This window comes from Antennarius striatus, chromosome 2 (assembly GCF_040054535.1).
Source record: "Antennarius striatus isolate MH-2024 chromosome 2, ASM4005453v1, whole genome shotgun sequence".
NCBI classification, from domain to species: domain Eukaryota; kingdom Metazoa; phylum Chordata; class Actinopteri; order Lophiiformes; family Antennariidae; genus Antennarius; species Antennarius striatus.
In genome coordinates, this window is record NC_090777.1 from 27,715,326 (window position 1) to 27,738,971 (window position 23,646).

Here is a 23,646-nt window from a genome sequence, read left to right on the forward strand (position 1 = left end):
AAACATTCACACCAGCACAGATGCACAGACTGTTCTTGCTAAATATTTGTGTTAACTGTGTTACCAGCATTTGGATATGATAATAATTGTAGGATAAGTGAGGGTGTTTGTGTGTCCATTGCATGTGTGTGTGTGTGCACTGTGTGTGTTGCCAAGCACCTGGTAAGTGTATAGACCAAAACCTCATCATCTTACCATCCTGTCCTTTTGAAAGCGCTAGCCATGCAAGCTCTTACTATCGTCTTTGTGGTAATAACAAAGCAGGCTGTAAAGCAGCAGAAGTTGTCCACTCATGAGTCAAGGTGAGACGCAGACATGTAGAGACATAACTCTCTTGGGTGTAGTTTCTTTATTTACCAATGCGGTGAGGTCAGGTTTTTACCAGTGTTTGGTTTGCTTGTCTGGATCTTACCAGCGTCACTCAAAAAGTTCTGAATTGATAATGAAGTACTGTAGGGTGTGGATGACGACAGCATGCTTTAGATTTTTGTTGTGATCAGATTTTTTTAATTTAGCATTTATTGATATTGACAATTTCAAGGTTTTAAGTCTGATTTCCTTGAGAATGCTCAAGATACTAGACGTAAATAATGAGGATGTCATCCTCATATCATCAATCACACATCAAGGTCTTGATCCAAGTAATATTCCCCATCAGCTGATCCAGAATGTATAATTCTTAGATTTATAAACTCACCATCATGAAACTCATGCATAGTCATTTGTTCAAAAACATGCATTAACGCATTGTCCTGGGGGGAAAAAAAATAGAATGTTTGCTTCATTGCTAAATGCTGAAGTACACACCCAGAGGTCCCTAATTTTCCAGTTGATGTCTTTGAAGGTAAATTTTCAATGTAATCTATATATGCACTTAACTGTTTTTGATATACACACATGTGTGTGTGTGTTTGTTTGGGAAACACACACGTATAAACACAAACACAGGTGTTTCACTAGTTGGCAAAGTCTGTAGTGTTTAAAGGCAGTGGGGTTTTCTTAGTTTTACTGATTGCAGGGTCACAAAGTGACCACTAGGGGTTTTCAAAGACTCTGTCCATCTCATTGGTTACTCAAATGCTGCATTCAGAAAAGGGCACATGTGATTGGCTGAGGTAGATTGAGTGACACATTCTGGTCCTCCCAATCGAGGTGGAGGAGAGGATGGATGTTGAGGGGGAGGGTAAAGAACACTACTTTTATAAATGAATTATAAAATAATAAAATTAATTATAAGACAATTTTCATTAACAATGTAGGAAATCAAATGTGTTTGAGAATTGCAACCATTTAAAGTTTGCACACGTATTTATGATAATTTTATTATTGTTAAATTTTGTCAAAGGGGAATATTCAGGGTCGGTTGCTTTTGGATATGTTTTTCATTAAAAAGTTATAATATTTGGTACATCACACATAATGTAATGATGCAGTTTTTTATAAAAAATAATCAAAAAACACGACACATGAGGGTATAGGACTTAGACCTTCAATAACCGAGGCTAGGCTGGCGTTATTTAAGTTTACTTACGAATTGATATATTGCAGGGCTTTATGTGGATGAATATATTTAATTAGTAAGCTGACCATCACTTTTAATCACTTTAACTGTCATCAGATATTTATCTTTCCATGTTATAAAGGACTTGTGTATGGAGCCATGCGAACATGGACTCAGGATCAGTTTACCATCCCCCAAAGGCTGCAGATGGCGCAGGCTGCAGCTGATCTCAGATCAGTTTCTGAGTCAAATCGCCTCCTCCATTTGGGCGCAGGTTGACTGCTCCTCTATGCCCAGCCCCCACACTGTTGCCTAGAAGCCCGGCTGGTTCTTTGTGTAATATTCTGATTGGCTGTTTTCTTTAATGTGGGAGGGCAAAGAGGCGTGGTCAAATGTATTACGATCCCACAATCAGCTGTTTTGTACGTTCTACATTCTGATCCGAGGATCAGCTGGAAGCAGCAATAAACAGAAAGAGAATCTGCAGAGAGAGGAAAAAAAATTGAGGAGAGGAGAGAAAAGGCTGCAGATGTTATGATCTGAAAAAAAAAATCGTGTAATATTTTTACACGAAGCCCTTCTTCTAAGAAGAAAGTCTTTTATTTTTGTATAATGGTATTTTAACTACCTCACTTATAGATTATTTAAAGCCGTGCTTTAAAGAATTATTGACGTTTATACTGTGTGTCAGATCTCGTTTACAACTTGAATAACATTGCAAAGGCAGGTAAGCTTTTTTTTTTTTTTTTTTACTTTATATGTGTCATATTGTGTGTGTTTTGTGTCCAGCTGAATGCTCTCAAGGTATCAAGCTACAATTTTCCCATCTCTGGTAGTGAAGTGGCTGCTTTCCTCAAATGCTTAACTATATAAATTCTCCATCAGACATGAGCCACAATGTTATCAAAGACAATGTTAGATTGCACAGGTTGTCATGGACTCATTAACAAGGGCTATTTCTGACTGCTTCGAGGTGACCTATTATGAGGTCAATAATAGATTTTTAGTCGATCTGATCGCGTAGACGTCATGTATCCTAAAAGAAATAAAAGATAGAAACACCTGTCCTTACATCCATGTGCAGGCTAAATCCTACGGGATCACCAGCAGACGGTGTTTTGCAAACTGCAGCAAATGATGATGAGGGGAGTCGAGACGATGGCGGATGTTGATGTTTTTACAGGAAGGCGGACCAGAATTGGGGACAAATTTAATAGTCATTCTGTGAAATAACAGTGTGATCGTGTTGTCAGTGGCCTCTAAAGTCGATATAATTCATATGGTGTCGACGAACCGCAGCTGTCATTGCTTTGACCCTTCAGCTGTGCAGCTTATACGGATAATTCATGTTTAACCTGGATTCTCTATAGGAAATCTTTCTTCTCTCGGCCGATCGACTGTCGACCGTTTGAGGTCAATGTTTTATTTTGTTTTCCTGATGTAAACGCATTTAAAATATAAACTATATTGTTGGGAGCATTTTTTTTTACTCGTAACATAAAGGGGTTTGAGCTCCATTCGACAACCCCCGGACATATTTTTGGATGTTTCTCGGCGTTTTGTTGCAAAAAGCAGATTAGACTCCACAATCAAACAATATGGTGTTGAATTTTTTCACATCATTTTCGATTTTTAGCTGTGTTTGCTATCCAGAACTCTATTTTTTCATCCGGTCGACAAGTAGGCTGGAGCCTTTATGTCGGTCTCAGTGACGTAGCGTCGTAATGACGTCACGGGCATCTTGTTTTCATTTCGCCAGTCCCCTCCCAACCGGCTCCACTCCGCCTACATTTTTTTTAAAAGTTTAATTTCAAAATAAACAAAGCCCTTTTTAAAATATATATATATATTTATATTTTCAGTTGTGCAGCAGAGCATGTGAATTCTTTTTTTATGTGACATTTAGAAATCAGACGGAGAATAAGTTCTGTCACTGACTTGAATGGCCAAATTATCATAGTTTAATATTTATTATTTACATCATTTACACGCAATTCGCTTGAATTATCCTAACCTTTTAGGTTTCTAGTCATTATTTTATTTGAGATATGCATTTTTCATTTATAAACATAAATATAAACATGAGTGGAGAAAGCCCAAGCACTTTTCATCAGTTTTCTGATCAAATGTTAAAAGTTAGAATAAACTACCCATCTTATGTAATTAATAATGGGAAAGATTTAAAGTTCACATACATCTTGTCTTAACCTCAGTTTGTCATTTGGAACTCTGTGTGTCATAGATTTCACTCCAGACGATGCATGTCACTGTGACAGCTGTGAGATAACACTTTCAAACCTAACATGCGATGCTATGCTATCAGCAATGTCAATGGCTATATTTACATTCCTTAAACAGCGCTGAATTAACTGATACCTCAATTATTTAATTGTTTCATCAGACTAGTGGCGTACTTGGACGTGACAGTTTTTCTTTTTTACAGATGCCTGCCACGCCTTGTGCAAATTAACCCTCAGGCGTCAGCAGCAATATTCCTCTATAGCCTAGATTTATTTGTCATAGTCTCATGATGAACGTTTCTGTTGGTACAGAAATTTGTGAAAACAATTTAGCAACTGAAGATGGATTTACAAAACACCCGAGATGTAACCATTGACCTTCTTTATTCAGTTCACTAGATAGGATTTTGGAACACACAACCTATAAAATGTGTTACTATAACTAACATAAGCATAATGATTGTTTTTTGCAGCTTTCTGCCCTTTTTTCTATCCCTGGATCTCTATATGTCATGCACCAATACAACTGGTTTTATTGCCAGGGGTTCTATCGGTTGCAATGATTATTATGTTTTATGACAAGCAATTTTTAAAAAATGAGTCTGTATTGTTGTAATCATTTGACGTGTCTCTTCACATTTTTACTAGTCATGGCAACATGATGAATAAGTGCCGGTTTATGTTACCTTCGTCTATATATTAATTTAAATTGGCACCACGTTGGAACCTGAATGGCTATAATATTGTATAGAAAGTGAACTTTTAATATAAATAATATAATATACAAAAAAGCAATTCAACATATAATTCAAGAGATACCTTTAAATGTTTCAGAAACTTGCAGAAGTATCAAGTTTTACAGTCTGATCTGTGAAGTAGAAGTTAAAGAATGTACTGTATGTCCGTAAAACTCTGTGAACCTGTGAGGATATGTGTTTGCCCTGTGAGCAGTGAGTGTTCAAGAATCTGGTCAATGTTGCATCATCATGTTCACAGTCATGTCAGGCACTTTTACTCCTCCCCAGTACCTTTTGTTCTATACATGAAGTTTTATGAACATTCACTTCACTGGACTTTGCACGTCTGATTAAATCTTTACCACTTAAAACCACTATAATAACCAACAGTGTTTTTTCTTGTGCAGCCTCAATATGACCCAAGTATGACCCAAAAAATTCCAACTTATTGTAATAGTCTTGTAATTTCTCTGTGAAACAAACCTCAAACATTGCTGTCTTGAACTATGACAATGCAAGAGGAAATTAACTCAGTGACTTCTCTTTTCTGTAGACGTATTTGAAGAAAATGTGTTGACAGGGACTAACCACCTTTTCCATCTCTCTTTTACTCATTTCAGGCCTTTGCTCCAAACCAAGTGAAACCTTACATTTGCACTACACAAGTCTCTCCACTCTTGTTTGTGACAACTGAGATCCAGCAAAGGGCTTCAATTGAAAACAAAAGAGAGAGTCACAAAATCAAAGAATTTGCATTTCACAGCAACAAGTTATTTCAAAAAGGCAGCTACAGGTTCTCCCTCTTTGTGGACAACTAAGTCATCTTTACTTGACAATACAAGCAAGTCATGTTTCAGCGTCTAAGCAACCTGCTGTTTGGGGAGGTGGAAGAGGTAGCAGCTGAACTGAAGGGACCCAATCCCTGTGTGACGGAGGCCGATGAGGAGGGATGGATGCTAGTCAACCTGCCTGGTGAGTCTCAACCCGGGAAGACTCATATGAAATCAAAAACAAAAGATGATAATGTGGATTGTTGAGATATACTTCTTGCATTTTTTTCCTGCTTATTGCTATTTGAAGTTTTAATATAATGTTGGGGTTGATGGGGAAAGGTGAAGAATCAGTCAGGGCGTTGCACATCTACACTGATACTCACCCTTATGGCTGCCGCACAAGCAATGTTGTCTTTCACAATGATGAAAAAATTTCTATGATTAGAGAACATTGTACATCCTATTTCTTTATGATCTCAATCATGACAAAGGCCATTATTAAGAATGACACATTGCTTTGGTGCTCACTCATAATCGGACCAAGTAAAAGCAACTCAAAACCATTCAGCAAAATCAAAGTAATGATGTAATCAAAAACCTCAGAGGGTCATCACAACTAATGATGTGACTCTTATGTTTTGTGTTTCCTTACCCCTCTTCTTCCCTTCTTCCAATTATTTCAAACTCCCTTGCATCCCCCACACTGGTATGTGTGTCGTGCGTATGTGATCCCTTAATAATTACCCACTTTTTGCATAAATTTTTCAACCTCCCATTTTAAACATCTGTATTTATTGGCCGCCTCATACCCGATGGCATGGACACCCTGTGCTCAGACAATTCTGATCATGAAAAAGTAACCCCACCGATTGCACAGTCGTTTTCGGACAGTAACCTCTCAAATGATCAAAACAGTCATACAAGGCCTGAATGCCCGGCCGACATCCCCAATGTGCCTCAAAAGCGCCGTAGGACATGTAAAGGTCGGGCACGAGGTGCAGTAGCATCGTCACACCCCCCATCTTGTCCAAACGTTAGTCTTTCTGACTTGGGCGCCACTTCGCCCATGACTTTGCCAAGACGGGCCAAACAAACCACACCCTCCTCCACTCCATCAGTGTCCCCTGGTTCTGAAAGTGAGTGTGGGGGCAGCGGGGGTAGCAGTAGGGCAAGCACAGAGAGAGGCTGCATGGACGAGAGCTGGTTTGTCACCCCTCCCCCCTGTTTCACTGCAGAGGGAGCCACGGCGGAGGCCAGCCCAATGGAGGACCTGCTCATCGAGCACCCCAGCATGTCTGTTTACGTGTCCTCCAACAACTTGTCCCTGGTCTCCAACGGCAATCTGTCAGCGGTGGGAGAGGAAAGCATCGTCAGCCTGACAAGCAGCGTGAGGTGAGCGTAAAAAACAACTGCTAACGCTTGACCTTTACCTGCATCAGACACACATTCTCACACTTTAAACTCCCTTTAGCAGCAGACTGGCTGAGCAAACTGCCGTCTCTGCTACCTGCACCACCATCCCCGCCAGGATGAGCCGTGGAGCGGCCGCCCAGATTGGACCGCTGGCCAAAGTCACCCAAGTGGCCAGGGTACAACGTAGCAAAACACGCATGGAGCGGCGCCATCTGAGCCGCAACCGCATCCAACGCCAAAACCTCACCAGGGAGCAGGTTCAGCGCCATGCAGCCCATACCAGAAACACCTTCCTCCACCAGCCCTGCAAACGTAACATCTGCCACTAAGCTCACCATCAACCGGTCGACTACTCTGACGGCATTTGGGACGCAACGCCAACTCCCACGCATCAAATATTCTGGACATTTACTTCTATTTTCCAAATTATATCATATAATATTCAAAAACAAGTAGAATTTTTTTTTGTTTAGTAGCTAATTGACTCCACCTGATAGTTTTAAGTGAGTAAGGTTATGAAGCAAGCCCTCTGAGTAAATCTGGGTAGTCCGTCAAAGTAGTCAAACAACTATGGAAAAAGTTAGTATTTACATTGATTATACTTAACAACAGAAATTTCTGAAAAAATAACTAATATTTTCTCGTCTTAGTAATATATCCTCTTTTCTTTTGCTCTTTCTAAAGGCATGCCTGATTAGTTCATCACCTGAATTGCTAAAAGACTTAAATTTTGGATATAATGATTTGAAATTCAAACAACCAAGTGTACTTTTAAACTTTTCTATCATGCAAGATGGAGACAAACTAAGACTCTTACAGAGAAAACAACGCATCATGTCTTTAGAAGTTTCATATTACAGGTGATTTTTTTTTTACCCCAGAAATTTTGGAGATATTTACCGCAAGAGAGGAGTGCAAGAGGAAAATCTGTAGACATTTGTTTCTCCTCAGTCTTGTCAACATGCAAAGTGAAAGACAAGGGCAATAAATCAAGAACTGCCCATTTCATTATGGAGAGAAAATGTTGAGATGTTTCTCTTAAGCACAATGTGAGAGATGATAACAAGTAGCAGGTGGTGTGTGTGAAAGAGCAAAACAGACTAAAGAGTAAACAGTTGATGAATTACAGAAAAATAGTGTTTAAGGGATATGATTGAAAGGAAATGGGCAAAGAAAAGTGTATTGTAACTAAGCATACCTTGTTTCATTATTTTGTTTGGTGAATGAAACTGCAATGAATGGATACGAGGTCTGTCTTTGGGTTACGGGGTACGACGGGTTAGCGTAAGTACAGAGCGGTATTGATGGAAACTCTTTATTTTGTTTTGTTGCTTATTAACTAATTTGGTTTCACAATTTGCAAAATTATTTAGTTACAGTACTTTCCCTTTGTTTATCTCTTTCTGCATGTAAAGAAAAGAAAGCTTGTCCATTTTAGGCAAGGAGGAAGTACGCTTTGGGTTTTCAAGTCACCAAAAAAACATAAAAAAGACAAGAAAACACAAAGAAAAAAAACTCCCTGTTGATCACACGCTTTATAAAGTTCGTCAAACGTGTGATGAGTTAACTAAAGCTATGTGCCCAGCACACATCAGACATTCTCATCTAGTGTGTGCTGTGAATTTTCCTTTTCCACATGAACTCCAAAAAGAAGTCTGATCTCTTGAAGCATCACTTCCTTTTATGGTCACTGACTGGAGAAAAGAGACGGAATCGTCTCCTCGAAGCTTCACAACACCAAGTTTCCCTTTCATCACATTCAGAACTATCATCTCACTCACGAATGTGTAACCCATTACTTTCTAACATCAACTCCCATTACTGTCCAGTTCTCATTAGCACAAACAGTGCTCACATTGTCCATTTAAAGATGTAACTTACTGATATGTATTCAACAACAATAGTTAACAATGGTGCTGAAGTGTATACTAATGTTTGTAAATTATTTGAGACAAGGATGTGAGTTTGCGCTGTCATACATTTTGTGAGTCGAGGCTTTAGCGGTGTGCTGTCTGCTTGTTTTTCTTTGGGTTTTTTTTTTTTGTGTTTTTAATTTTAAATTGTGTGTGAGAAAGTGTACTGACACGTTAAATGCTAGAAACTCTTCAAAAGGGCAGGTATAGCTGTCATGTATTTGTCATGTAAATACTGCTAAATGATTTATAACCCTCCTTTAGATGTCAAAGCCTCTCAGGATTTGATTCTACAGCATTTTGTCCAGTGGGACTGATTAGAATCCTCTCTCTCCCTCACCCTTTTGCTCTTTATCAAGTCATGAAGGCATTTTAGTGGACACATCTCCACAATGCGACGTTAAAACAGCACTAGACTAAGTGTTTATGTGCCATGGGCAAACATTGCCCTCTACAGGGTCATCCTAACAGATCACAAGCTGCCGGAAACCGGTGAGACTGAGATACAACAATATGGTTTAAAGATCTAAGCATGTCAAATGATGTCTCTTAAAAACAGACTGAGAGTCTGGCTATTTGCTTTTTGAATATCATCGAGATTAGAAAGATTTTCCCTCGAATAACCCATAACAACCATTCATATCTGCCAGTAGAGAATAATTAATTTTCATAATGTAATTCCATTAACAATGAACACAATGACAAATCTTTGTACTGTTTTGGTCAAGGGTTTCATATTCTTTCTCATAACTTTTGAAATCTAAAATGAATATCAAATTGGCTCCGTGGAACAAAATATTCAATGAGATTTCATGGTTTAATATGTGTCAGTTAGTGGTCCTTGAGGTGCAAAACATTGGGAGCCACTGCCACAAATGACTTTTGTTTTTTTTCCAAATGTGTTAATTTATTTCATTATAATGAATATGATATTTTTTTCTCTTTAAATATTACTAATATGTGTGTTCTCGATTCACCTAAATAGAGCATAAATAGAGGTGGATCTGAGGTGACAAGTCTAACAACTCTGAATTATGTTTACCTGCAATGAAACGGTACACACGGGGAGAAATTATTACACAATGGGAAAAAAACTTAACAACAGCACAGGTGGAAGTTGTCTGCACATTAAAAAAAAAAATGAAAAGACCACCACGGATGCCCATCTGCTGCTGAAAATATGACCTGTTTTATTTCATCTTTTCTCACCAGTTATGTACAAAGGAAATGTGTTCCTGGTATGGTGTGTGTGTGATTATTTATAGTTGTGTTCTAAATTTGAAAGTCATCAAACAGGACATGTGAGTGGTTATAGGTGTGTGGAGCTTATATGATGTGCACAAGAAAGGGATGAGGCAGGAGATGGATGGATGGATTATATATTCAAAAAATATAATTACATGTATCATAAAAATCTAATAAAATATCTGTATATTCCATCATTGTTAGATCAGCTATTAAACAACAGGATGTTTTAAATGAAAAGCATTGAATGTCTTGGGAGTTTCACATGTTTTATGTTGTGCCCTGAAATGATGGCAGCTTAAAAACTCTTGGGGTTTCACCCATGTTACATCTAAATTAGTTCACTCTTACCCTCCAAAAAAGAAGAAAAAAAAGAAATATATATACACAAAATTTGGTGTATCTGATTATCTTCAGTATGGTGATTGTGCCTTTCACTATTTCTGCATGGTTTTTGTGATGTATAAATTTTTCCATCCCAAACGTGGACAGTGGTTCACTAACAGACAAGACCTATGCAAAAATCAATGGGTTTTCCAGCATCCATTCAAAACATAAAAAGGTACCCACCAAAAAAAGAAGGAAAAAACAATAAATTCTCAGGTTGATGCCTGAATCTTGTGTCTTTATTTCGTGTGTGAGCAGAAATGAATGGGATTAAAGATTTGTGACATATTGTTAAAGTTACATGAGCAGAAAGATTGTAATGTCTCTTAAATTGTACTCCAGAGATACTGAGTAACTATATATAAGAGTCTTAATAGGAAAAATATGTGACAGTTGTAATATAATCATAAATAAATACATATTGTACTGTTTGATAATTACAATAAATTTAAAATAGTCCAGACAGCACAAACATACCAGATCAGTAAAATGTGTCGATTGTTTGGGGTGGTGGATCTTGGGGGGAATGCCCTCCGTGGGGGGTGGGGGGGGTGGCTTGACAGCTATTCTTACTTTTTCATTGACCTACCAGAATAAAGTGTAATTTTACATCCTCTACAGTAGGTGGCAGTGGCGCTTTCACATCTACATATAATGTCATCCTCTGCTAGAATGTCTTCTTCTTCTTCCTCTCTTTGTGGCTTTTCCCTTCAGGGGTCGCCACAGCGAATCAATTGCCTCCATCTAACCCTGTCTTCTCATCCTCTTCTCTCACACCAACTAACTCCATATCCTCTTTCACTACATCCATGAACCTCCTCTTTGGTCTTCCTCTAGGCCTCCTGCCTGGCAGTTCAAAACTCAGCATCCTTCTAACAATATATTCACTATCTCTCCTCTGGACACGTCCAAACCATCTCAGTCTGGCCTCTCTGACTTTATCTCCAGAACCTCTAACATGTGCTGTCCCTCTGATGTACTCATTCCTGATCCTATCCTTCCTGGTCACTCCCAGAGAGAACCTCAGTATCTTCATCTCTGCTACCTCCAGCTCTGTCTCCTGTCTTTTCCTCAGTGACACTGTCTCTAGACCAAACAACATCGCTGGTCTCACCACAGTTTTGTACACCTTTCCTTTCATTTTAGCTGAAACTCTTCTATCACACATCACACCTGACACCTTCCTCCACCCGTTCCATCCTGCCTGGACACGCTTCTTCACCTCTTTTCCACACTCTCCATCGCTCTGGACTGTTGACCCTAAGTACTTAAAATCCTCCACCTTCTTGATCTATTCTCCCTCTAACCTCTCTCTTCCCCTTGGTTTCCTCTCATTCACACACATGTTCTCTGTCTTACTGCGGCTGACCTTCATTTCCAGGACAAACCTCCACCTCTCTATCTTCTCCTCCACCTGTTCCCTGCTCTCCCTGCAGATCACAACGTCATCTGCAAACATCATAGTGATGGGTGCAAAATACTGGCTTCTTTCTAGCGGATGCTTAACAGAAAAATGATTAAGAAGCAATGGTTTGAGGGGAGTTCTATTAAATATACTCATGACCTGCTTTAGGTGAAGGGAGGGACTCAGAATTGTAACTGGAGCAGTTCTTCTGCGGTTCAAACTGCCTAAACCTGTCTGACGGCTTCAGGTGCATTCCACGTGGACCTGGAGGGCGTGTTGTGGCTTAGTCTATGTAAAGCAATGATGAAAATTATTGGATGTACCGGTTTCGTCAACTATAGATTTTGTCAACAGTTGTTGAAATATAATTTTAATTGATCTCTGTGGCCCTGACGACATCTCTTGTGACGAAACCTGACAACACAGCCACTCTCAAATACATTTTGAATAAGTGCAGTCAATTCGTAAATAAATTTATTTTGTTTGCAGAGAAAATGTCGTGATCACAAAAAATTAATCTTAACCGGTTTCGCTCTTCTTCTGACTGTTATGGTTACCGGCTGTTTCGGACTTGTAATATGAAGCCAACTTCCTCATCATGAGGCGTCCGTGTTTCAAGATGCGATCCTACTGTGTCGACGCCAGTATCTGCCGTCAGGAGCCTTAAACCGCAATGTCAAATCAAGCCAATCAGAAGAAGAGAAGGGCGGGTTATTGTTAGATCACACCAATCAGAGATACCCTAAGGCAGGTCATGGCGTCGCCATAGTAGGAGTCGTAAATTTCCAGTCAGTACCTCTGCTAGTTTAGTGATGTAACTCAGCGCTACACTCACCAGGCTTGTAATACAATGCGCACTGACACCGTCAAGGATTCGTGTTTACGCGAATAAATCCAGCAAAGGTTAGTAGACACTTGCTTTTGTCTTGAAATGTTTTCATCTGCCATTATTAACGGAGGGATGCTTTACATATCTTGTGACAGCGCGGAACATCAGCAGCAGAACAATTGCAGTGCACCTGTTTTCAGAACGCTGCGTGTCTGAATGGATGTCTGATTCTGACTATCCGTGTTACAGACGAAGGGAGTGCCAGAATAAAAAATATATAATAATTTATTCGTGTATGATTGACATTTTTATTCGTGTCTCATTGACATTAATGTGTGTTAAATGGGATTTTGTCGTCGGATCTTTGTTGCTGTCAAGATCATAATTGTCCAACCAGTTATTTCTGTGAAACCAGTTGATCTATATGGTTTGTTGTCCTCTGCAGGTGACAACCTACACGACTGGAAAATGCATCATCATCGGAGCTGCTAATGCGAGTCCTGGCCTATAAGAAATATTCTTTATGAAAGTGATATTGTAAGAGTCCTTAAAATTGTGCAGGAAAATAATTAAACCCTGGAGGAGACTTTTGTTGTAACTGGACATTAGATCCCATCCAGTAAATGTGTTTTACTGGACATTAGAGAACTTTAAAGGTTTATTTATTTTCTTTTTTTTCATCTGGATGACAAAGAAGTGTATGACTCGCTTCCAGACATGACTGGAAAACTGGAACTTTTTGTGTGACTTCCTTATACCCTAAAGATATTTACAATTAACTGTAAGCTCAGCAACAGCCATGAATAGCTCTGACCTCGAAATTATGGCAGGATATCAAGGTGGACGTGTAATGGATAAAGATGTCAGCCCAGAGACAGCATTGGGGAGCGGTTACTCACAGGTGGACTACATGAGCATCACCAGCTTCCCCAGCCTGCCAGAGGATGAGACATTATCAGGGGAAAAGAACTCAAAATTGCGCAAAGAAGATGACAATGTTCTCAGTGAGCAAGATACAGGTGAGTCAGTCAGGTTAGACAAGCTATAAGTAAACATACTGTATAAGTATTTTTGGTTGTTGATTCGTATAGCTGCATTGTTTTCCCATCAAATCCAGGCATTTATTTTAATTCATTTATTCATTTTTTAATTCATCCTTTAAAAATACTGAGTTTGAACCAAGACTTTCAAATATACAAATTCCTGTAATTAAATAAATGGATGGATTAATTGTTTTAAGATTTTACCTGCGCGGCTGCACTGTCTTAGCTTGTATGCTTGCAGTATTTAGACAGCAGGCGTAGATATTTGGAAAAGAGAGAAAATTGGTGTGAGAAAATAGAACATATTGATAGTGTCAATACTATGGTTGCCTTACTCTTCCTTTTTGAGTCTAAACCTTTTCTTTTATGTTGTTTGGCCCAGAGCCTGATCTGTTCCTGAATTCAGCTCGCCTACAGCGTCTTCCCTCCTCGCCTTCAGACCTGGCTTGCAATGATATTGCGTCCTTGCAGGAAACCACCAGAGACCCGTTCACAGAAGGCTGTGCCTGTCGGAGAGATGGACTGACGGTCATGATCACGGCCTGTATCACCTTTGCCACAGGAGTCACTGTAGCTCTAATCATGCAAATCTACCTTGGAGACCCACAGGTAGGAGTGTGTGCTTAATAGTGTTGCTCTTCTCAAATACAGTCATGGATAATTATGAGTAAAGATTTGAATATACCGGTGTCCATAGCGAGTTATGCACATCATGGGTTCAGTCATTCTTTTCAGACTGTTGACTAGAGGCTCATTGGGATGTTTTCTTTTATTTTTTATGAAAAAATTTGACACCTTATCACACTGATTTGTTACTGATTTGTAATCCTGTTTCTTGCAAGGTGTTTAACCAAGGCGCAGTAGTGACAGATGCGGCACGGTGCACGTCTCTTGGTTTTGACGTTTTGGGTAATCAGGGATCCAGTGTTGATGCTGCCATCGCTGCTGCTCTCTGTTTGGGGATAATCCACCCTCACACCTCTGGTATTGGGGGGTGAGTGATCTCTTTGGGCTCTTAGAGCTAGTAAAAATCAAACACATAGCTAACTGTGAGCTCTGATTCGATTTTCAGTGGCGGAGTGATGCTGGTGCACGACATCCGTAAAAATGAGACGAGGATCATCGACTTTAGAGAGACGGCGCCGTCTGCCATTCAGGAGGAGATGCTAAATACAAATCTGGATTTAAATGTGAGAAGTTTGTTTAGGCAGATCCTTTTATGTAACCTGAAGATAGATAATATAGTGTAGCCTTTTTGTAATTGTTCGGCATTTTGGTTAATGTGAGCAAGCTGTTCTTGCATTTCAGCCCGGTCTGCTGGTGGGAGTACCAGGAATGCTCAGTGGACTGTATCAAGCACACCAGCTCTATGGCAGGTACAGCAACTATTATCTAGTCCTATCTATTTTACAGTCATTTTTCTGTCTCACTATGCTGGGTCATGAGTAATTGTAGGCCTGAATTCTGGGTGTTACTCTCCTTTGATATTGATGTCTTGATGTGTCAACAAGTGAGCAATAATATAGCCTTTGGTTTCCCAGTAGTGCATGTTGCAAAAACCGCAATACACACATCTACAATTATGTCACAACATACTTATACTGAAGAAGTAAAAGTCTCAGCAAACGTCCAACTTGTCCAACTTGTCACACTGACCTCCTGGAGAAAACGGTTCTTTTAGATATTTAGAGTTACCTTTGCTGATCACGAGCATCTCCATGAACGTAAACATTCAAATTCACTGCTCATAAATGATTCTACTAGCTCTACACAATAAGAGTTCTTCGCATATGTGGCTGAGCTGTTTTTGTCATTTCCCTGAGACTTTGGAGGCACTGTTCAGCCTTATCATTCAGCTGCAGTATGTAGCTCAGCTTGCGTATCAGGTAGAGACGTGAACACTTTTGAAGTCGGTATTTACCTTGAAGGCGAAATGGTTGTACATGTTTGAACCAAGATATGTAAACCTAAACCTATTTGTCAGTCAATTGTTATTGCTTGAATCGAGCCTTTGTCATTTTGTAGGATAAGCGCATTTGTCTTTTCACCGTCTGTTTCTAATCAGTTTGTCAAACACAGCTCTGAATAGTTGACGTGTAGTTGAGATACAGTATAAACTCTCTCCATATTGCTTTTCTGCAATGGGGAAACCACAATCATATGGTAACACTGAACTGAACTGACCACTGAATGTGTGTACATAGAAGAAAGCAAAAGTGATAGTATTGTTCCAGATAGGTACCTGTAGTCAGCACATTATCATGTAACAAATGACATACTACCAGTGACTGTTCATAAGTACAAGTCAGCTGCTCTGCTAGCGACAGGTTAGCCGTATTAGAGACAATTAACTGAATAGGCAGGCTGTCATATTATCAAATGAGAAAGCTCATGAAGGGAAATTCTTTCACTTCTACGCTAACTAACCAACTAACTAAATAAGTAACTAATTAACTAACTAAAAAAAAAAATCAAAATGATAATATCACAACCTAACAAAGTCATTCCATTGGTTAAGTGGAAACATTTCAAGACTATTTTGAAGTAAAACACACTGACACCCTTTCAGCTCTTCTGCTCCTAAGGAAAGGGTTCAGTCACATTACATTCAGCTCACAATGATACAGAATAACAAAGACAATCTAAATGTAGTGACATTTAAAAAAGTTGTAATAATATGAATACATTTTTGATTAATTTTTAAGTTTCCCAGTTTTTACATTTAATTGAAAATATAACAAAGACATCAGACTTTGATCAGCCATGCAGTTGAATTTGTTTTACGTTGTGTTGATGCGTCTCCAAGTCTAGGATAAGGAGGTAATTAAAAAGTGTTTATTAACGTTATTTACTCAGCTTTTGTAACTGCCCTGAGGTCCGTTTTGTAAGATTAAACTGCATATGTGTATTTTATTTTTTATTGACACATGTGCAATAATCATGTTGTCCAACTAGCATCTCATTATGTTACACATGTCAGGATGAGCACTGCTTTCTAATACAGATTCAAACAGATTAGTGTATGCCCTGAGTTACATATATATTATTAATTATAAATACATGTTTTTCGACTTATGAAAAATGGAAGCAAAAACAAAAAGGTATTGCATTTTTATATTTTTTTTGTTGAATACTGTCATATTACCACTAGAGCTACCAAATCCTATGAACTAAGGAAAATTCCTTCACACTCATTAGAAATAAACCCAAATATATTAAATTATTTTAAAACAAAAATAGAGAAAAACATTTATGCTAGATCTGAAACAACATGCATCATCTTAAGAGTTAAATGGATGAAACCTCATTGTCATGTTAAAAGACAAACCATTGTGTTTATTTTTAACCTGTGATGGGCTGTAATTACTGGACTGTGTAATTGTCATGATCCTGGTACCTCAGCCGGAAGAACGATGGTGTCACAGTGTAAAATTAACTTGTGTTATGTGTGTGTAGAAATTAATTGTAATGCTTGAATGTTTTGTACAGTTGTTTTTTTAGCCGTAATAAGGAATTCAGTGTGTGTGTGTGTGTGTGTCAGTGTGTTTTTAAACGTTTGATAACGAAGCCCTTATTTCAGAAGTGACATTTGATTTTCCCAGGATGCCATGGAAGGATGTGGTTACCTTGGCAGCAGATGTTGCCAGGAATGGTTTTAATGTTACTCATGAGCTCGGTAAGTATGGTGTGTTGTTATCAGAAATCAGTAATTACACTGTTCCTGTGACTCTACCACACTGGCATCAGCTGTTCCCCAACAACAGGAGGGGAATTCATGTAAATCTGATGCCTGCTGTCATCCACCTTTCCTCTTGCTCCCCAGCTGAAGCGCTTCTCACAGTTAAGGACCAAGATATGTCCGAAGCATTTAGGGATTTGTTCCTTCCCAACGACCATGCTCCCCTTCCTGGACTCTTTGCCAGACGTGTCGATTTAGCGACCATCTTGGATGCTGTCGCACTCAAGGGGGTGTCAGAGTTCTACAGCGGAAACCTAACGCAGGAAATGGCAGCAGCAGTAAGAAAAAAGTTTTTTTTTCCATTTTATGATTCCATAATTAGCCAGGAACGTACTCTCCACAAGGAGTCGTGTTTATTTTGTGTGCCATTTTGAGCTTCAACTTTAGATGCTTGCATTCAAAAATAAAATAACAAGGTTGTTAAGTTATCTCTCCTATTTCTGTCATGTAGAGATGATTCTAGATGGTATCAGTTAGTATGAAAAGATTTATAGCATGAGGGAATACGATAAATTCCATATAATCCATATCCATCCATAAATAGTATAAAATGATCATATGTTACAATATCACAAATTAAAAGGTCAGTCGTGGTCAATTATTGGAAACACAAATGCATTTTACTTCCATACAGCAACATTAGTCTACGATTAAATCCATGTTTATTCATTAAACTTTTTTTTTTAAAATCCGGGAGTTGCTAAACTGATGCCAGTAACTTCGTTATGTTCAGAGATGAATGTAATCTTCAGGTAATGTTGACAAAAACTGAACATTGCAAACTCAAATAGATTTTACGGTCTTGCTTTCACTGAGTGTGTGATGTTACGTTGTCCTTTAGCGTAATGATAAAACACAAATAGAGAAATGCAACAAACAAATTTAAAGTTCTATCAAAGGGAAAAGAAAGATTAAAGCTCAAGAGAATAAAAACATTTAATGACATAAGAATAGATCACATTGTGATGTAACACATTGCAGTAACTCATGTAAATGTTATCATACATACTATTCTAATCTACTTTGCACCCAGTGAAGGTGAAGTAATTTATTATTTAAAATTCTCCATCAGCAGACAATAGAAATAAATCCTCAACTTTAAATTCAAATTCACTGTAGATTTTTTTTATAGGTGGAAGCAAGAGGCGGAGTTCTCACAGAGGAGGACTTTGCAAACTACAGCACAGTCTTACAAAAACCAGCAGAGATCACCTACCAAGGTAAATATGATCTGCACCGTTTGTAGAGGAATTCTTCCACTGGAATAAAACTGAATCCTAGATATGTGTGTAAGTGAATTTCCTCACATCTAAACTCAGGCAGAATTGTATTGTTGAGTTATGTGCTTTTCTTATTTATTTGCTTATTTAATTTTTTTTCCTCCTTGCCTGAAATAAATGAATAAAAAAACAAAAACATGTTCATCTGCTGGAGGATACTATTAAATTTATTTTTAGCCATTGCGTGTCCCACATGTTCTTGTATTTTACAAAAATTTCAAATGAGTAGATATAATATTCATGAGTCGTGTGTGTAATCACCAAAGAGTATGAATAACCTGGATAATGTCTCCTAAGAAAATATTTTGAACTTTCTTTTATTCTCACAATATTCTCTTTTAACTTTTTAATGTTGTAGAACTTAATCCATTTCATGTTCATCTCCGAGATAGATCAGAAGAAAGCTGCCGTCCTACTTCACCTTATTCACACATTTTCATGAAACAGAGTGGTTAAATGTGCAAAAGGTGTACACTTGCACTTCTATAAACAAGTTTGGGTTTGTTGATTCACCAATGCAATTTTATTGGATCTGACAGCCCTCCTGTTTTCACTGTATTGATATATGTTCGTATTCCTTATCTGTTAAATTACATCTCCTTTGTTTTACATATTAAATACTGGATTATTCTTATATTTTAAATTTGGTGTCATCTTTTTTAATGATTGATGACTGATTTCAGAGTACTGTATGCATCAATGTCTTACTCTTACAAGCTCATTACTCAACCTTTTGCTGTTTCCCATTTTGCTCTATCCTTGTCAGTTTCATTCTTTCTGTTTTTCTTCAAATTTTCACATTTTTCACGAGAGAAGTCGTTTGATTTCAAACATATGACTGTTGTGTTTCTGAAGGACATCATGTGATAGTGACCCCGCCTCCTCATGCAGGCGTTGGCTTGATCGCTGCTCTCAACATCTTGGAAACCTACAACATTACCCAGCAGTTGCCTAGGAACAGCACTTACCACTGGACTGCAGAGGTTGTATTCTAGCTTTTACAGCACTACATAGCTCATGACGCATTATAGAATATCTGAAAGTTCTTTTAGTAGCAACTTTGACTTTTATAATGTGTCACGTGTGAAAGAAATTTATATTGGGTTCTATTGGTAGTGATATACTGATCATGTATTCCTGGCCAATTACTCATTAACTGACTTTGTGAGATAGAGAAAAAGGAATGTGAGACAAATTTGTGATGATGTATATATGAGTTGGGCAGTGATCTTCATTTTCATGACTTTTAATTTCAATTGGATATAGTTAGTTGTATTGTTAGTAGTATTGTTAGTTGTGAGGTTTTTTACAGTATCCAAATTTTAAAAGAAAGTCATACATATTCTACCACAAGCAGAGTAAATCATTTCATTTTTATTTATTTACATAATTTTTACTTTTACTGCACTTCAATCTTCCCAGGCCGTGAAGATAGCTCTCGCCTTAGCGAGTGGGCTGGGAGACCCCATGTATGACTCTTCTGTGTCAGAGATTGTTGCCAAGATGCTTAGGTAAAACGCCTTACAGCTTAAAGTGTGTAATATATGTATCCTAAGTCACAAAAGCATTTTTCTGTGACCTTTTCTCCTTTTTATGTTCATATCCAAGTAAATCACAGGCCTCCACATTCCGCCAGATGATCAATGACTCGAAGACCTTCCCTGTCGACCATTACACCCCATACTTTACCTTGGAGAACGGTGCAGTAGCTGCTCAGGTCACGATCATGGGCCCGGATGACCACATCGTATCCGTCGTGAGGTGTGCCTCGCTTTATTTGAAAGTGTTATTGCAAATTATGAAAGCAATCCCACTAACTTTGTGTTTACTTGTGACTGTTTCAGCTCCCTGAACAAACCTTTTGGCAGCGGGATTGTAACTCCTTCTGGAATCCTCTTGAATAGCCAGATTCTGGATTTCTCTTGGCCCAATAAAACCAACAGCTCATCACCAAATCCAGTAATTGTACATTTTCTGTTTGCTTCATTGAAATTATTTTTAATGTTAGTTTTCATCCTCACGCCTTTTCTTTTATTTTGCTGTAGCATAACAACATTCAACCTGGAAAGAGGCCCATGTCCTTCCTGATGCCCACAGCAGTGAGGCCGGGCATCGGCTTATGTGGCACATATGTTGCCCTTGGTGCGTCCAGTGGAGATAAAGCATTCAGCGGCATCGTACAGGTTAATCTGAGTAGAAGTGGAAGATTCCATGTTTGACTGATGCATTTTCATTTGTTCCGTTAATTTGTTCCTGATATTAATAACAATTTAGCATGCATGTGTTCTTATTCTAGATGTCTCATTCTATTTTCTACAGGTGCTCTTGAATGTTCTTTCTTTGCGTAATAATATGAATGACAGCACAACATCTGGAAGGCTCCACCCACAGCTGCAGCCCAACATCCTCCTTGTGGACAGTGAGTTTTATTACATCTAATATGATCCGAATATAAGCCAAGCCTCCAAGAGCAAGTATTACCCTGCATTTAACTTTCAACATGCATCTAAGCATTTTAAGCACTGATGTATAATATGCCAGTATTAATACTGTTATCATATCACATTTTTGTGTTTACTATATTGGTCTCATATTGTCAGTAAAAACAAGGCATCAGGTGAAAGTTTAACTTGGCTTCGTGAAAAACCATCTTGACTTCTCGTGCTGCAGTGGGAGGGTGTAAAAGTTATGATTGCGATTAGTATAGAGCTTAGATCAGAAACTTTTAGATCTCTGAGATATTATCAAAGGTTACTGAGTATTTGCTCGGTCTTAACAAGATACACTAATGTGCGAGGCTGGAACTCTTCAAACACACAATCTAAACACAACCTGATGTGAAAACCTGCTACGTGGTTTCTCTTTCTCTCTATTTGTTTACCTTCACCAGATAAACAGCAAACGTGAATAGCACCTGAAAATGTGACCTCTTTAACATTGGCATGTGCATGTCATCACTTCATTTCTCTTCATCACACCCCCCACTCCCCTCTATCTCTGTCCGTCTCCCCTACAGATGAGTTCCTACAAGAAGACATAGAGCTGCTGCAGGCCAAAGGTCACGTGGTGGAGAGGAAAGAAATCCTCTCGTATGTGGAGGGCACCCGGAGAACCAATGACCTCATCATTGGGGTGAAGGACCCCCGTAGTGCCGATGCTTCTGCCCTTGCGATGTCCAACATGCCTTAGGGTACCCCTTTCCCCACTTTATTGCACATAGTAAAGGGATGAGGGTAACACTGCTTGAGCGATGGCTAGTGAAGGAGTTAGGAGGCCAAACACAAACTAGCACTTAAAATAAGTTTTTGGTTATGTGACAGAAAAGTAAAATTTTCTTTGTTTCGCTCATTCAGAAAACTTTAAAAAAGATCAACAGCGAGTCACCTACCAACACTGGAATGTTCTCTCTCACAGCCTCAAGTGATGTTAAGTCCAAGTGTAGATAAAATGTCAATCCCTTAATGGGATTCGATGGCTGAAAATGTCCATCCCTTAACGGTATCAGACAGGAACACAGTGAGGTAGAGTGTGGTCATAAATTTATATCATTCCAGTTCCAATTCTGGACAGCAATAAACTGAATGGGTTTACAGTGGACTTGTTCCGAGGTAAAAAAAAAAAAAAAAGTAATGGTACATCACCTGTAAGACACTTTATTGCACATGCATAGTCCCCTGGAGTGCATTAAAGCCACTGTTCTGATCGTTTTTTCCCCATGTGCTGCATTTTATCAGGATAAAAAAACACACACATGGAATCACATGACAGAGTTCATATTTGATTTAGTGATAGAGCTTTGTGTCATCATTAGAATTAAAATATTCCACATTGGAGACACCAAGTCTTTTATTTTCCTGCTATGTAAATGGTGTGGTATCGTGACTAACGCTGCTAGAGTTTACACTGGTTTGAAGAACCAATGGACCATTGTTTACATTGTGTATAATGTGTAGACTTACGGTATGACCTTCACGTCTAATTTTTTATCTCATGTTTTAAAGGTTTAACTTTAAATAATGGCAGAATAAATAGTCGAAAACGTTCTGTATTAACTGTTCCTTGCTTAAACTTGTGGTTTATCTTAAGAATGGGGATACTTGTTTTTAGAATAGGAATACAGAAATCACTGAAGCTAACCTGTATTTTTTTGTCAAAAAATATTTTTCGCTGTAAACATGTTTTCCATTGTTGTAATTCAGTTAATTCAGTCGGCATATTTTGGACTATTATTCTGTCTTTGATGTACATGTGTAATTATTTTAGTCCAGCTTGTGTATATGAAATAGGAATAAATGTTTTTGTAAAGCATTGCATTCTAAACTTGGTTCTAACATCAGAATGTTCAATACTTATGATCAAACATTTCCTGAAACCTATTGCCACAAACTGTGGGCAATAGATTAACATAACACCAATATGATAGTTAATGCTTTTCTCTTATACTTTAGATTACCATAATTTATGGTATGCATTTGTCAAAGGTTTTATTTCACATGCATTTGTATGTAATATTAATTTAAAGAATTACTGCTGTCTAAGAAATAAGAAATAAATGATTTGCACACATTGCTGAAGAATGTCACTTTGTTCCCCCACACATTAATGTTTATTTGGTGCAGCTGACCTTAAGTATACGTAATTATCTCACAGTTTCCAAACTTTGACCTTTTGGTTTTTGGGAAAACTAGACTTTGAAAACATTTTAACGCATTCTTACAAATTTCACATTGCCTATTTATCTGCTGAAGCATCTGATAAATGTGACCTGGACATTTAGGTGTGTATTTTATTTTGATCCTTACGACCAAGGACCATAGAAAACTATCTGTCAAGATAATTTTAGAAAATTTAAAATATGGCTAAAAGATGAGAATCTTACTTATATTTACCCAGATGGGTATCTATGTCCCTGGACACAAATTAAAACTTTAACAAAAATTGCAATTAACATAAACACAATTATTTATTGATCCTACATCTGCACTCTTAAAGCATAATGATTTCTCTTTTTATTTTATTTTATAATGACTGGAAAGGGTTTTCCTTACATTTTTCATGATAGTTTCCTAAAGATAGTTTGCTAAATGCTTGTACACAAAATTTATGAACATTATCTCATAAATTTCTTTAAGTTAGGGAAA

The 23,646-nt window shown here is 38.1% G+C and overlaps 2 protein-coding genes across 8 annotated transcripts; both read left to right on the top strand.

The window, feature by feature from the left end:
- The first annotated feature begins 1,952 nt into the window (after window positions 1-1,952).
- On the top strand, window positions 1,953-10,612 carry tp53inp2 (tumor protein p53 inducible nuclear protein 2). 6 transcript variants are annotated; one of them, XM_068339837.1, is made up of 5 exons: window positions 1,953-2,228; window positions 5,099-5,450; window positions 6,088-6,387; window positions 6,487-6,643; window positions 6,723-10,611. In XM_068339837.1, the coding sequence occupies exons 2-5, from the start codon at window positions 5,327-5,329 to the stop codon at window positions 6,991-6,993; spliced, it is 852 nt and encodes a 283-aa protein (XP_068195938.1). In that variant the 5' UTR covers window positions 1,953-2,228; window positions 5,099-5,326; the 3' UTR covers window positions 6,994-10,611. The 6 variants fall into 6 exon arrangements, with proteins under 6 accessions (XP_068195938.1, XP_068195911.1, XP_068195921.1 ...); XM_068339810.1 differs by having other exon boundaries at window positions 6,088-6,643; window positions 6,723-10,612; XM_068339820.1 differs by having other exon boundaries at window positions 1,953-2,224; window positions 6,088-6,643; window positions 6,723-10,612.
- A 1,778-nt stretch (window positions 10,613-12,390) lies between these two features.
- On the top strand, window positions 12,391-23,062 carry LOC137609157 (glutathione hydrolase 7). Of its 2 annotated transcripts, XM_068335983.1 has the most exons (16): window positions 12,391-12,517; window positions 12,889-13,462; window positions 13,869-14,095; window positions 14,329-14,480; window positions 14,559-14,676; window positions 14,795-14,862; window positions 17,089-17,162; window positions 17,310-17,503; window positions 18,358-18,445; window positions 19,361-19,488; window positions 19,928-20,016; window positions 20,114-20,266; window positions 20,350-20,464; window positions 20,551-20,688; window positions 20,825-20,924; window positions 21,522-23,062. In XM_068335983.1, the coding sequence occupies exons 2-16, from the start codon at window positions 13,243-13,245 to the stop codon at window positions 21,692-21,694; spliced, it is 2,037 nt and encodes a 678-aa protein (XP_068192084.1). In that variant the 5' UTR covers window positions 12,391-12,517; window positions 12,889-13,242; the 3' UTR covers window positions 21,695-23,062. The 2 variants fall into 2 exon arrangements, with proteins under 2 accessions (XP_068192084.1, XP_068192074.1); XM_068335973.1 differs by having other exon boundaries at window positions 17,089-17,503.
- Window positions 23,063-23,646: the final 584 nt, after the last annotated feature.